At 38.2% G+C, this 16,341-nt stretch overlaps 1 protein-coding gene across 3 annotated transcripts; it reads left to right on the top strand.

Moving 5' to 3' along the window:
* Positions 1-248: 248 nt before the first annotated feature.
* Positions 249-15,954, top strand: MACIR (macrophage immunometabolism regulator). Of its 3 annotated transcripts, none has more exons than XM_026672889.2 (2): positions 249-367; positions 12,737-15,954. In XM_026672889.2, the coding sequence occupies exon 2, from the start codon at positions 12,758-12,760 to the stop codon at positions 13,382-13,384; it is 627 nt and encodes a 208-aa protein (XP_026528674.1). In that variant the 5' UTR covers positions 249-367; positions 12,737-12,757; the 3' UTR covers positions 13,385-15,954. The 3 variants fall into 3 exon arrangements, with proteins under 3 accessions (XP_026528674.1, XP_087814252.1, XP_026528691.1); XM_087958126.1 differs by lacking the exon at positions 249-367 and adding an exon at positions 640-784; XM_026672906.2 differs by lacking the exon at positions 249-367 and adding an exon at positions 11,876-11,929.
* The last annotated feature ends 387 nt before the right edge of the window (positions 15,955-16,341 follow it).

Raw genomic sequence — 16,341 nt, 5'->3', positions numbered from 1 at the left:
TTATGACTTTTATGACTTCACAAATTCCATCTGACCGAACAAAAACGCGCGAAAGGAGGCGGCGGTGGCTCCCGCAAAGGGAGCAGGGACGGGAAAGGCGCTGTTACAAGAAAGCAAAAACAAGCTTGTGCGCTCCGCATTTCCCACGCTTAGAGCCAGAAAGGGCACTAACGGAGGCACCGGTGGGCGGGACCGCGGCAGGAGGAGCGGCTCTACGCCTGGCCACGCCAACTCCAATCCCCGCCCTAAGCCGGCAAAATAAGAGAGCGGGGAGGGGCCGCCGCTTGCCTCTCGCTTGCTCCTTCGCCTGCTCAGCGTTGCGGGCGGCGGAAGCGCGGCCCGCAGGCCCCGGCATCCTGGACCGCAGGTAGGAGAGCGGGATAGTGCTGTAGGGGTGGGAGCGCCTGAGAGACCAACGGCGGCGCTTGAACCGGTGGAGGGTTTGCGGCCCGCCCTTGCGGGCGAGATGGGCCCCGGCAGCCGTAAGAGCTGCAGAGCGGGAGGCGAGGCGGCAGCGGCAGCCGGGCGGACGAGGAGCGATGGCGCGAAGGGAGAGCAGGCGCGCTCCCACCCGCTGACTGCGGTGCGGGCGTCCCTGTGGCACAGTCCGCGTGTGCTTGGCGGAGGGAGGGAGGGTGGTCGCCAACCCTCCGAGGAGCCAGTGCTTGTAAACAGAGCGGCCGCTCCTGGCTTGGTGGAAGCCCGAGGAGGCTGCCTCTTAAGATCCCCCACGGCGGAGATGAGGTCGCCGGTTCTCTAGAGGTCACCTATGCGCGGTTGTAAGGTAAACACACACGACGCTGGCTTGGTTTGCGGGTGCCCGTCGAACCCCTGCGAGCGTAGAAATCCCTGTGCGCGCTCGCCTTCTCGAGCATCCGTGACGCAGCAGTGGCTTCATTGTGTCTGCGTGTATCTGGCTCGGCGAAGCGACGCGTTGTGGGTTTCGTTCGGAGAATGCGTGGAGGTCGAATTCGCGCGTGCGGTATTTATAAAATAAGTGCGAACCGTCTTTTGGCCTACTTTTATGCCCGGTGTAGATATTGGGCTTGTGAATACGTCTGCTTTGATTGTCAGGTATACTTATTTAAGCTTGGTGTACTGTAGCTTAACATGTATGACGTTCATTCTTGGACCACAAGCCCTTTGCTTATTAGATATTTTATGAACGGGTTCAAGATTAAAATTATTAAATTAAATAACATACATATTCAGAGAAGCAGTCCCATCTGTATTTAAACATGCTACTAGTTTCAGTGGCATTTATGGAGTTTTGATCCTTGCTGTATCCTACATATACTTATACATATTCTGCATAGGGAGGAGATATACCTTGTGGGATATGTCATTATTTTTACAGTGAAAAACAAATGTGAAAGCAGTGTGATTCCTTTATATAGAGTCCGGCTCCTGAATTTAAATCATTTGACTGTATTACACCTTTTGATTTTATAAGACTTTAAGAAGCCAGATAGCAAAACTACAAATCTGAGTGAGCTTCAAACTGTGTGCAGCTTTTGATGTTTCATGTACTTGTGTTGCAATTTATAGTAGGTAATGGAGCTCTGGCATTTTGCCATCTGCTATTTGCAGCATATATTTCATGGCACCACTGTCTATTCCCATTGAGGAATAGAGCTGATTCTGAAGCATAGTTTTTAAGCCTGTGCGTATGTTTTTAAGCCTGTGCGTATGTATGCCCACGTGCTTCAAGGACTCTCCATGGTACTGCTGCTTTGCCTCATTGTCCATAAAAGGAAGTAGCACTACGGAGAGCTCTTGGCAGCTACAGATTCCCTGCATAACAGAGAGATCTGGCTTGCCTTCAAATGTATCTTCAGAAGTTTGCTCTAAATGATCAGGGGAATCTCAGCAGAATGACTGCAAATAAAATGGATGTAGCATGTAGACTTGAAAAATGTAATGTTTTCAACCAATAGCAAAGTTGTTAAAAATCATGCCAATGCTAGAGGGCTTTTTTTTTTTTTTTTTTTGCAGATAAGATGACTGCTGAATATTTTCAGCAAAGACAGCATGCTGTAAATAAATACTTTCCTGCAGTAATTTTATTTCTCACCTGATATTTTTTTTTAATAATCCCAGGATTTTTAGTTCTGCAGCTTCACTTTTAAATTTTGGTTTTTTGAGGATGACTTTTAGAGTAAAAAAAGAAAAAGAAAAAAAACTTTTTAGTATGGTATATAATTACAATAATATATTTTAAACAGTAACACTAAAACTAATGGTAATGGTAACATTAAATCATTAAGCCCAACAATAATACTGAATGTAAAAACATTGCAGCCCAAAATCATACCCAGCAATCTAGTAAAATTATACATTATTTTCTATGTTGATATAAAATTGCTAAACTGTGTTTTGATTTGTTGTTGCCATTTCTATAAGTAATTTTTTAACAAGCAAAACCTGAGATCTGCTTCTAACGTTATACGTCACACTCGAAAAATTGGAATATCGTGCAAAAGTTCATTTATTTCAGTAATGCAACTTAAAAGGTGAATCTAATATATGAGATAGACTCATTACATGCAAAGCAAGATAGTTCAAGCTGTGATTTGTCATAATTGAGGTGTTATGGAAGACCAGGATGCTTCAATAGCGGCCTTCAGCTCTTCTGCATTGTTCGGTCTCATGTCTCTCATCTTTCTCTTGGTAATGTCCCATAGATTCTCTATGGGGTTCAGGTCAGGCAAGTTTGCTGGCCAATCAAGCATAGTAATGCCACAGTCATTGAACCAGGTTTTGGTGCTTTTGGCAGTGCGGGCAGGTGCCAAGTCCTGCTAGAAAATGAAGTCAGCATCCCCATAAAGCTCGTATGCAGAAGGAAGCATGAAGTGCTCCAAAATCTCCTGGTAGACAGCTGTGTTGACACTGGACTTAATGAAGCACAGTGGACCAACACCAGCAGATGACATGGCTTCCCAAATCAACAGAGACTGTGGAAATTCCACACTGGACTTCAAGCATCTTGCAGTGTGTGCCTCTCCATTCTTCCTCCAGACTCTGGGTCCTTGGTTTCCAAATGAGATGCAAAAGTTGCTCTCATCAGAAAAGAAGACTTTGGACCACTGAGCAACAGACCAGTTCTGTTTTTCTTTAGCCCAGGTAAGACGCTTCTGATGTTGTTTGTTGTTCAGGAGCGGCTTGACAAGAGGAATAGGACATTTGAAGCCCATGTCCAGGATCCGTCTGTGTGTGGTGGCTCTTGATGCACTGACTCCAGCCTCAGTCCACTCTTTGTGAAAGTCCCCGACACTTTTGAATGGCCTTTTCCTGACAATCCTCTCCAGGCTGTGGTCATCCCTGCTGCTTATGCACCTTTTTCTTCCACACTTTTCCCTTCTGCATAACTTTCTATTAATGTGCTTTGATACAGCACTTTGGGAACATCCAACTTCTTTTTCAATTACCTTTTGAGGCTTTCCCTCCTTATGGAGGGTGTCAATGATGGTTTTCTGCACAACTGTCAGGTCAGCAGTCTTTCCTATGATTGTGCTTCCTACTGAACCAGACAGACCATTTAAAGGCTCAGGAACCCTTTGTAGGTGTTATGGCTTAATTAGCTGATTAGAGTGAGACATTTTGAGCCTAGAATATTGCACCTTTTCACAATATTCTAATTTTCTGAGATTGTGGATTTGGGGTTTTCATGAGCTGTAAGCCATGATCATCTCAATTATGACACATCACGCCTTGAACTATCTTGCTTTGCATGTAATGAGTCTACCTCATATATTAGGTTCACCTTTTAAGTTTCATTACTGAAATAAATGAACTTTTGCATGATATTTTAATTTTTCAAGTTTCACCTGTACACATGCTATGTCCCTTTGAATGCCAGAGGATGAAGGGATGTTATCATCCAGAGCATCATAGTTTTGTAGCTTTTCTCTCTTGATATTTAATCATAAATCCATGAAGAATATCTGAGAAGATATCAAGACTAAGACTGAAGACATATGTGTATGTGTGTGCGCATGCACACAAGCACATGTGTGTGTATACACACATATGCATATACATAACACAGATACATACAAACACACAAATGTACAAAGAGAGAGACATAAAAAGACACCAACAGATCAATAAAATTAAAAATAAATCTGATTCTGGGCCCAGTAGAGTAAGATTTAATACAATCCCATGCAAATGTAGGTTATCAGAGAGACATGCCAGACTCCTTGTGGAAAAAAATCCTTATTAAACACTAATGCATGATTTTACGGTATAGAATTATACGCTAGAAGTATTTATATGCAAAGTTATCTTCATTAGTACCTATCAGGCTCCCAGTCATTTATGAATATGTTATTTATATGTTTATTTGTAATCTAGGAGATGGAAATATATGGTGGATTTGCCAGTGTCCAGTGCCATATTTATATCCAGGAACACCTCTGGGACTCCATGGATCCCAGATAAATTTTGAAAAATAAATGGTGAGGATATAGGAAGGAGACATTGTTTTGTTCCTGTCTCATTTGTTCATTCATTCATTCCCCACTTTTATTATTTTAGCAAACATACATAGGACTTCTTCCTTTTCCTATTTTCCTTACAAGAACAACCCTGTGAGATGGGTTGGGCTGAGAGCAAGTGACTGGCCCAAAGTCACCCAGCTAGCTTTCATGGCCAAGATAGGATTTGAGGTCAGGGTTTTTGTTTTTTAGCCTGGTGCCACTAGAACATACTGGCTCTCATTTTGCCACTCTTGTGTTTTAGTTTTTGGCGGGTTTTGTTGGTTTTGTTTTGGTGTAGTCTATTTTTTTGTCTGCCTGCTCTTGTTCATAATGAAATATATGTTGCCTATGTGTTATTTTCTCCTTGAGTAGGGTTTGGCTTGTCTTTGAACTTCATCAATTTTATTTTAGATTTATTTTTTCTTACAAAAAAGTAAAAGTAAAAACCTAGTTTCAAAAGATAATTATTTTGAAGCCCTCACTTTCACTGTATTTTGGGTAAGTTATATCTCTATTAGCATAATTTGGAATTGTTTTTAAACTGGTTATAATTATAGTTTTAGCCATTTCACAAATGAGCAAATCCATCATGTAACTCTTCTGTTGTAAACTCTGTATGTAGTCTGAAAATATCCACTTTCTTCATATATGAATATGCAAGTAACTGTTGAATTGCACATAGGATAGAGGTTTTGGAGAATAAATCTGACAAAGTAAAATATGTATGAACTACATAAATATTTTCAGACATCTGTACACTGAAAACATTTCTAAGGAAACATCTGTTGCTAGGGAGAGAATAATCACTAGGGACTGGTTGATGCGATCTCACTTTCACAATGAACCAGGCTTAATTACCACCCGTAACAAAAATGTTTTGAATGTGATATTTTACATGACTGATACGGCAAAAAAAACAAAACCCTCTTATCATTTTCTCATACTATTACTCTCTTAGGAAAATTACAAACTTGTATCAGTGGCTATTTTTCTATTATAGCTGATTGGACAAAAATTCTAGAATGTTTCAGCTATATTCTCTTTGCTTGATAGATAAAGCTGGCTTGAAATTGCATGAAATCTGTGTTGTTTAGTGGGTTCTCATTAAACTAAAATATTGAACATTTTTATTATTGATATTCTTTAACATGTTAATGACTTGGATGCAGAGGGGGAGGGAATGTTTATCAGATTTCATGCAAAAATGAGTGGCCTAGCTAATACTCTAGAAAGCAGAAAGAAATTTTAAAACAAGCCAATCCTAAAAGAAATAAGCTGAAAGTTACAGAATGAAATTTAATATAGACAGGTGCACTTTTTCTCTTAGGAAATAGAAATCACATACATGAGGTCAGGTTACCTGCCTGAATGACATTACATGTGAATATAATCTTAGAATAGCAGTTAACTGCAAACAATATGAGTCAGCAATGAGATATAGCTGCAGAACAAGACAAATGCCATTTCATTCTATGTTGGTCAAATCCCATTTTCATCAATATGTCAATTTAAGACACATTTTAAGAAGGATTCAGATCAACTGGACAGGTCAAGAAAAGATCACAAGGATGATGAGAGGGTAAAAAGAAAATCCTGCAAGAAAAGATGGTAGGAACTGGAAATATTTAACACTTTAGACTTGTAGGAGGAAGGGAATATGACGGCATTTGTTTGAGTCCCAGAAAGAATGTCACATAGAAGGTCAAAGCGTTGTCATTTAAGAGTGCAGAGTAGAAATACTTTAAGTTGCAGGGAGAACTGGCTAAATATTAAAATTATGTCTTAACATTAAGAGAGTTTAAAAGTACTTACATAAAGAAGAGGTAGAGACAGAAACATTCTATGAATTTTTTAACTTTGGATTTTGATACCAAGTGCAGACATGATTGCCTAAATGACTCCTTCCACTGCTGTGATTTTATGACTGCTTGAGTCATGCTCTGATTACAGTTTCTCTATAGAACTATACCCCAGTGAGGATTAGAACTCTATTCTTTTTTTTACTACCTGCTTTTCCTAATTGGGCATTGGCTGGATGCATATGGAATGAAACACATAGAATTCTTGGATAAAATGATCTCTGAGCTGATCCTTGTTCTCTGGAAATGTTGGCAGTTACAATTGGAGAGAGACAAGTTGATAAAACTACTACATATTGTATATATTGTGTTCTATGAAATTGTACATTAGAAGAAATTTCCGTCTAAGGCAGGGGTGTCCAACCTTGGCAACTTTAAGACTTGTGGACTTCAACTCCCAGAATTCCTCAGCCGGCTGAGGAATTCTGGGAGTTGAAGTCCACAAGTCTTAAAGTTGCCAAAGTTGGACACCCCTGGTCTAAGGTATTATGATTAATAGCTTCATTACCCAAGCTGCCATTTCTTGAATCCTTAAAGGGCTAGCACTTTATTCCTATCAGGTATGACCCTAGATGCAGCTGACTGACTACTCAAGACTTAGAAAAATCATGCATCCTGCTTCTCTTTTGTTGGGGTCTCCTGAAACAGTTTGTAATTTGTGAAATTCTAAAAGTTTTTGTTTCTGGTTAGCATTTCCTTAGAAATGCTGCTTTCATTCAGTTGTACAGAAGAGATCAAAAAGAAAATGCTGATGCTCCACAAAATATTTTTTTATTACCCTTCTTCTCACACATGCACATCTTGAACAATAACATTAATAAAACTGAATGAAAGCTCACTGACTTAATGGTTTTTTTGAAGAATGGGTAAATATAAGTTTCACAGCCATGAAGAGTTTGTTTTGTTGAATGGCATGTATACAGTATTTTAGTCAGTAAATAAATAATCTATATGTTCATAACCTTTATATGCTATTGGATTAATATTGTAAGACATCCCTCACCTGAAAGATTCCTCCCAGATATGTTGTAACTACAATATTCACAATTTCTAGCTAATTTAGCTGGATTGACTGGCAATTTTGGAAACTGTAGTCCCAGCATAATTGGAGACCATTAGGTTGGATAAGGAAGTTGTAAGGACATGCAGACATTGTCATTTTAATTCTTAAAGCTTTTGGTCTATGAAATTTATGTGAGATTTGTTGCCTTTCTGTAACAGCAACTGATACAAATATTACATTTTAGACAAATCTAATGCTACGTTAGCTATTTTTTTTTACATTTGTCGTGCCAAATGTTAGAGAACTTTATATTAAAATGTTATTCCTTACATTGAAAATGAAGGTTTGTGGACTTTCAAAACTACACTGCTCAAAAAAAATAAAGGGAACACTTAAACAACACAATGTAACTAAGTCAATCACACTTCTGTGAAATCAAACTGTCCACTTAGGTAGCAACACTGATTGACAATCAATTTCACATGCTGTTGTGCAAATGGAATAGACAACAGGTGAAAGCATAGGCAGTTAGCAAGACATCCCCAATAAAGGGGTGGTTCTGCAGGTGGTGACCACAGACCACTTCTCAGTTTCTATGCTTTCTGGCTAATGCACGACAATGCTAGACCTCATGTGGCTGGAGTGTGTCGGCAGTTCCTGCAAGACGAAGGCATTGATGCTATGGACTGGCCTGCCCGTTCCTCAGACCTGAATCCAATTGAGCACATCTGGGACATCATGTCTCACTCCATCCACCAATGCCACATTTCACCACAGACTGTCCAGGAGTTGGGGGATGCTTTAGTCCAGGTGTGGGAGGAGATCCCTCAGGAGACCATCTGCCACCTCATCAGGAGCATGCCCAGGCATTGTAGGGAGGTCATACAGGCACATGGAGGCCACACACACTACTGAGCCTCATTTTAACTTGTTTTAAGGACATTACATCAAAGTTGGATCAGCCTGTAGTGTTTTTTTCCACTTTAATTTGGAGTGTAACTCCAAATCCAGACCTCCATGGGTTGCTAAATTTGATTTCCATTGATAATTTTTGTGTGATTTTGTTGTCAGCACATTCAACTATGTAATGAACAAAGTATTTAATAAGAATATTTCATTCATTCAGATCTAGGATGTCTTATTTCTGTGTTCCCTTTATTTTTTTTGAGCAGTGTATTTGTACAAAACAACAAGGAAAGAATCAGCCAGCTGTCTGTTGTAATATTCCACAGTCTACAAGGAAAATGCAAGTGTTACTCAGGTTCATGTGACAATTGTACTTTCCAAGTTCATTGGCCCACATTAACAGCAATATTAGCATCACCATGATTTATTGCACAAACAGATATATAATTACCATGCTAATGTCAGGCCCACATAACTCGTAGAAAGGAAAGTTACTACTTTAAAAATAATTACAGGTCACAAAGGAATACCTGGCAGGCAGATCAACCATTCAGCCATGCAGCATCAATGGAACTGGCTGTGAGGCCTGCAGGTATTCAGCAGCATGCCTGTTGGGATGAAGGTGACTGCAAAAACCTAGGCAGTGGCTGTATCTTCCTGCCATCAGTGGATTGGTAGGCCGCAGGTTATGCAGACCTGCTAATGTACATCCATCATAACTGTAGGTCACTGTGCCATGCTTATATAAGTAGATATTTTCTAGCCTTATGCTACATTCAAATCAATACCAGAATTTTTAAAAAAAACCCACAAAAGAACAACTATTCTGAACAGCAATGATACAAGAGAGGAGGGCAGAAGATTGTGGGAAGAACACTCCCATTTTATTTGTGCTAATTTTATTTTTTAGTTCAAGTATTGACAAAAGAGGCTTACAATAAGTACAGAAAGGGCAAATAAGAAAGGGCAAATTCCAATGGTAAATTTTTATTAATAAAACTAGATGAGCATGATTAACCTGTTGGGAATACCCTAAAATTCTTCCAGAGTATTCTCCTCAACTATCCAGAACAGTTGGGGTAGAAAAAAATGAGGAAAAGGCCTACTACATGATTTTTACTAAAAAATAAAAACCAGAATCAGCTACAAACACATCTGGGACTTTGGTTACCTACTCAGTAAAATGTCCAGTTGTGATTTAAAATTCATTGACCTTCAGTTATACTTGCTATATAAATCATAAATTTCTGGATAAGAAGACGGAATACAACTCTATGAATTGCACTCCTAATAAACCTTACACATATGAAAGGATATGCTTTGAGAGTGCCCGGTATGTATAAATGGGCATAAATGAACTATGAAAGTACCCATTTTTACTATTCATTATTATCTGCACTTGGAGATTACACATTCAGTTACTTTCATTTGGATTGTTTTACACAAAGCACTTCAAGAATTCCATCTAAGATAGTAGTGAGCTATTTTCATAAAAAGAAAGCTGGATAAGAGACTCTCACAACCTTTCATATTTGGTACCTTGAAGATATATTTCTACTGCAGCCTCTTAATTCCCAGACAGCATATGATCTTCAGATTCTGTGTAGTGTTGTGAAGGCTAAATTAATAAAAGTGTTTTCTGTGAAGATTACCACTAATTTACTTTATATGGTGTGCATAAGAAGCACATGTATTTGATGAAGACAACCACAGCAGATTCATGCACTAATGGAATTACAGTTTGGCTCTTTCTTCCTGCAGGATGCTGTTGAGTTTTACAAATATAAATATCTTTTTCTAATGCATTTTTTTATCTGAAGTTTCAGATAAATAAGTTGGTTTTTTTTTAAATCAATCAATTCTTGTGAATATTATATCACAAGTTTTTTATTAGCATTTCTGAATAAAAAAAAATTGTTTGTACATATAGCAATCTATACACATGGATTCTATATTGTTTCCTTCAGTGTTTTCTTCAATGTTTATTAGGTGTGTATTTTGTAGGACAGGCTTCTGATTGAAAGTAACTTCTGTGAAAAATCAGTGCATGATTTCCCTATGAATGTGATGAAAAACCTTCCTATTCCTGATCTTGTTCATTCAAAATCAATTCAAATAGAAGTTATCAAGTGATTCCTGTAGAAGATCACATACAGCCCTTTTGTAAGTGAGGGTGTTATAACCAAGGGATGGTGGTGAGGTTATTGATGAGCTGTGGTGCCGCAATGGTTAGAATGCAGTATTGCGGGATAACTCACTATTCACTGCCAGGAGTTCAATTCTGACTGACTCAAGTTGACAGCATTCCATCTTTCTGAGGTTAGTAAAATAAGGACCCAGATTGTTGGGGGCAATGTACTGACTCTGTAAATCACTTAGAGAGAGAAAGAGAGAGAGGTGTAAGTTGCTATTATTGCTTGCTGGTCTTTTTTGTTTAGTTTGAGGATGGCAAATCCCAGCACAGTGGAACCTTTGGTCACGAACACTCCTGTTCTCCACCAAATTGGATGGCGAACAAAAAATCCACCCCATTTTTGAATCTGGTCACGATTCAAAAATCGAGTGTGCAAACAAACTTGGTGTGGGAAAGATTCCCTTTCCGCACTGATTTCCCCTTCAGCGTCATTTTGTTGGTCGTGCTTCTGGACACGACCAAATTGGAAGAGAAGTGCGCACCTTCTCACTATCTAGGCTATATCTTATCTTGATACATGTATTATGTTTGACAGTTACACTAAATATACTACAAGGGCCACAAAAATAATAAAATAAAGATATGAATGCACATACAGTGGAGCCTCGGGTCGCGACCATAATCTGATCCCGGACTCCGGTCGCAACCCAATTTGGTCGTGTCCAGAAGCACAACCAACAAAATGACGCCGAAGGGGAAATCATGTTTGCTTTGAAAATACAGTTCTGCCTTCCAAAACTCTCAAGCTTCACTTAGAGTAGCTAAACTTCACAACATCTTCTATTGTCACTACATGACAACACTATATCTCCAAAGCAAATAATTGCGAAGAATTATATTATAAAAGGGTGGCAGATAAGTTATATTATAAAAAGTTATAAAAGATGGCAACTAAGAATATCCCTTTGTAAATAAGAACAGCTTAACCTACTGACAAAAGGGCATCAAGCTATCTCTAGATCACTGCAGTTTTTATTAAGGAGTTTATATAAGACATAATCACTTTGTTTTCTACCTGAGCTAAATTCAGTACTATAAGAGCCCAGGGTCGTGAGTGTTGTGGTTGTGTAGAAAGTAGAAATTGAGTTGGGCAGGGAGGATTCCCTACAAACAAGTGCTCCCACTGAAAGTAATTAGAAACATACTAGGCTTTTTAGCTGTTGCTTAGGTGTGCATTTGGAATATTATATTCATTTCAGTATAACATGGAAGGAGATAAGCAAGGGCAGAATTGCTTCAGGAAAAACTGTATTCAATTAATTCGGTAAAGGAGGGTTCAAGCCATCTTCTGAAAACATGGCTGTTCCTGTTGTTTAAGGATTTAGTCTGCATGTAATGAAAATTGAACACTGTCTTGGCCCCTAATTGGTGGTAGCATGTGAAAAGAAAAAGACATTTTAAATTTTATCTTGAAGATAATTCTTGCTTTTACTTCTTTCAGCTGTATGATACCCTTTAATTGGTTGTCTTGTGGCTCTACTACTAGGTAAGATCTGGTGATTGAAATATGGTTATACTCAGAACTATCATTATGTTTACTGTCCACAGGGAGTAGTAGAGCAGGGGTGTCAACCTCAATTTCATTGAAGGCCACATCAGGGTAATGTTTGACCTCGGAGGGCCAGGGTGACATGGCCAGGGTGGGCGTGGTCAGCGTGACATCACTCATGTTGGGTGTACCTGTGGTGGCCCGAGTGCTCTGCCAGCAAAAATGGACTCCCAAGCTTTGTTTTTGGCTGTGACAGCCTCCTGTAACCCTCTGCCAGTGAAAATGGGACTCGGGGAACCATGCATGGCCCTTGTGAGCTCCATTTTGGGCTGTGACAATATCCTGCAACCATCTGCCAGTGAAAACTGAGCTTGCAAGGGCTGCAGGTGGCCCTCCTGAGCTCTGTTTTCACTGGCAGAAGCACCACAGGGTGGTCCTTCACTGTTTCCAGATCTACAGGCCCCACAGGCCAGATCCAGCCACTGAGCCTTGAGTTTTGCTAGAGTTTTACTAGTTTTACTGTACTAGAGTGAGAGGGTATTATTATTTTCAGTTTATAGATAAAGATTGGGAGCTGAACCTGGTAGGAAAGAAGAAAAGAAGGGTAGATAGGCAAAGACACATACCAATGTTTTGCCAAAAATGGAATGCAAGTCCAGCTCCAGTCATCTGTTTGTTACCATATTCTTGTTTACAATGAAGTCTGAAAAGTAAGATCTAAAGATAGAAGTGACTGCCACTTCTCAACTAACACCAGTTCCACCTGTGCTTGTGTGATGCTAATACAACTGTTTTGTATTTTAGGTTGTTGGATTCTTACTTAAAATGGAAGTTGACATTAATGGAGAGGCCAGATCTATGCTAGTCCCCCTCCCCTTGCCTATCACTGAAGTGAGTGCTACAAGCAAAACAGACAACGAGAAACCTCGCTGCTCCAGCACCCCATGCTCACCAATGCGCCAGACTGTTTCAGGTTACCAAATCCTCCACATGGATTCTAACTACTTGGTTGGCTTCACTACTGGAGAGGAGCTCCTGAAATTAGCTCAAAAGTGCACTGTAGAAGAACAGAATAAAGTTGAAATGATAGGGCCTACTTTGCGCTCCAAACAGCTTGATTCAGGACTTTCTCGTTCTTCCCGAGTGTGCAAAGCCAGAAGCAGATATTACCAGCCTTACGAGATCCCAGCGATCAATGGCCGTAGAAGGCGACGGATGCCCAGCTCAGGGGATAAATGCAGCAAGCCACTACCTTATGAACCATACAAGGCATTTCATGGTCCTTTGCCTCTCTGCCTTTTCAAAGGTAAAAGAGCTCACTCAAAATCCCTAGACTACCTCAATTTAGACAGAATGAACATCAAGGAACCAGCTGATACAGAAGTGCTTCAGTATCAGCTCCAGCACCTCACCCTGAGAGGGGATCGTATGTTTGCTAGGAACAACACATGAACATAAACCATCCTTTGTTCTTCACTGCATCAAGATTGTCTATACAATGTAGGCGGTCAAGCACTTGGTACCTGGTTGGATCAGAAAAATGTTTTGTTAGACCATAGCATAGGAAGGTGAGGTGTGTGTTTGTGTGTATGTTTGTGCATGTATGTATCAAGTGCAGATGCGTGCGTGAAACTACATGGAAAGAGGAAGGAGTATGGAAAAATTCTGACCAGAAATTTATTTGGAATACTGTAACAAAACAAAACATTTTGCACATGGATACCTAAAATTTATGGCAATTTAACATTCAAAAATTGATGTAATGTGAATTGTGTTTCTGACTGAGCTTGCTGTAAGAATTTACTCATGGATAAGCACTGAAATACATTATTTAATATTAATCATATGTGCATATGCAATGAGTTTTGCATTATAGGACAAAATGTTTCACTAAAACCATGTGTTCTTTAAAATAATCCAGTTTGTACTCACTGTAGCTGGATTTGCACTGGTAACAAAAGAAAAGAAAAAAATTGCTTATGAAATTAAGCCTCAGTACTTACATTACTAGAGCTGACTGTTTTTAAATGTATAATTGAATTACTACTTGCATTTCAAACTAATTTCAGTGTAATTTTTTTAAAAAAATCCTAAAATGTGTTTTGAGGAAAAAAATACTAAAAGAAAACCACTGACTTTAATTTTGTATGTTTTTTAAAATAATTATCTTAACACAGAAATCTTTATAGTGTGTACTGTATGTATGAATATGGATATATGTGTGTATATGTATGCATGTGTATGTATGTACACATACCTACATATATGCATACACATATATAACATGCATACATGCACAAATGCTGAAAACTGCATTTGCATTTTTGATATTCAGCATTTAAATTTTACAGTAACAATACTATATAGGTCTGACGGGAGGTTGTTGTGACATTTTAGCACTGCATTTGAACATTCCAATTTATTTACAGCACTGATAATTACAACTTTGTCTTGTTTTGTTTTTCTTGAAAAGCCTTTCAGGCTACAACTATTATTAATTTCTCCAAATGTACCGGTGTAAATCATCTCCAAACAAAACATATTTTACATTTTAATATTTATTATTATTGTTACTCTCTTTTAAGATATGCTGTATTGAAAGAGTGTGCAATCATGTTCTTGATCTGTAAGTTATTTAATAGTGAAAGCTTAACTCTTGTGCATACAGTAAGGAATGTTTAAATTGTTTATGAAACAGGAGCCTTTTTAAAACCATTCCTTGCACAGATTTGATTTACTTGGAAAAAACTTGTCTCTTAAGAAAGAATACAAAGAGCATATGCTTTGAAAGCGTAAGGGTTGTCTCTTCTTTGACATCTTGTACAAAAATTGTGCTCAACTAGCAGTGCATAAACTATGGGTCAGGTTTGTTTCACTTGAGAAGATGCTTGAAATTTTTACAAGTTGCACTGCTGTATTATAGCGAAAATTGATTCCCTAAGTAACTACTTTGCATGGCCTTCTAGTGTAAACAGAAGAGTACTGTCCAATGCCAAAGAAAGGATTTTTACATTTATTGATTAAACATAAATAAATATTAATTGATTTTATTTATGAAGCAACATTGAGTAGAAAATTAAAGGGTAATATCCATACTTTTCTATCACCCTTGGTATGTGTTGCTCTTTTAAAACTTGGAAAGAAAATCTGACTGATTATACATCATTTTACATTCTTTCCTAAAAATGTACATGTATTATAAACGTTACATTGATTTTATATATTTTCAGATATATTGTAGACCCTGACACAGAAAAGGAATGTAGTTTCAATATTTCAGAAACTATGACAGGGAATCTACTACACATTTAATACTTAGAGAACTGCTAAAATCTAGTCATTTTCCTTGCCATTGTGATAACAGAAACAGGTGCATTTGCGTACAGCTCACTCTATAATGAGTTTTCTCTGTGATTTTCTTTTTCTCTGAGAAAAAAATGCCCATTGGAAACAAATAGCCATGGTATATGCATGAATCTGTTCTTGTTATGGTGTGCAATGAATAACCGCATTTTGGGAGCTAGATTTAATACATATAAGAAAAGCCTCACATTTGTTATTATAAAGTTTGCTTATAAAGTAAATGATTGGCCTCCCTTTATCTGACTTTTGACCTATTTTTTGAAAAAAAAATTAATATTTTAATTAATTTTAATTTCTAAAATTATCTGCAACTCTTAAGTCAGTTCTCTGGCAAGATAATCAGCCCATTGCTGACACTCTATGGGATAAAAGTGGGAAAACACAAATTTGACATGTTTTCCCTCTATTTTTAAGAATTGCTCTAAAAATTATTTAAGCCATAACACATCAATTTCTTGTCTTGTATGAAAATTTTATTTCAGTTATTGAATTCATTGCTTGGAGTTTTCTCTTTTATTATCAATTGTTTTAAAGAGTTTTTGAGAGTTGGACAACATAAGCTTTTAATGCTAAATTAATACATTCATTTTATTAGATAACTTACCTTGAAATACATATTGAATGATGATTTACCAAGAAAGTAAAACCTGAATGGAAAATTATGACTTGAAGTCTTTTTACCAAGTAGTCATTCATTGAGTTCAGTATTTTATATGTGGATTTATACAGACCAATCACAAGCCATATACTAGGTACATAGAGAGCATGATTCCATACTTGGTTGCCCCTTTCATGTCGGCTCCTTCTCTTCTTGATTCCCACAAAACATTTGAGGTGGCAAGTATTTCATATTTTTTCAGTAAAGACATGAGACATTTGGGGGGGGGGGGGACTAAAACATTAAACAAACTATTGAAGTACATTAGGAATATGGATTTTTTTCCTCTGTAGCAGGATTTCTTTATGAAAAATGTCATTTTTTACCTAAGTAAAAAATATTCATAGAACTGAGGTGGAATGAGGAGAAAATGCCTCGCATCCCAATA

This window comes from Notechis scutatus, chromosome 2 (assembly GCF_049901735.1).
Source record: "Notechis scutatus isolate UNSWTSFEM ecotype Mainland chromosome 2, rNotScu1.2, whole genome shotgun sequence".
Lineage (NCBI taxonomy): Eukaryota > Metazoa > Chordata > Lepidosauria > Squamata > Elapidae > Notechis > Notechis scutatus.
Note: the sequence above shows the minus strand (reverse complement) of the source record. Positions and strands in the feature narration are given on the sequence as shown.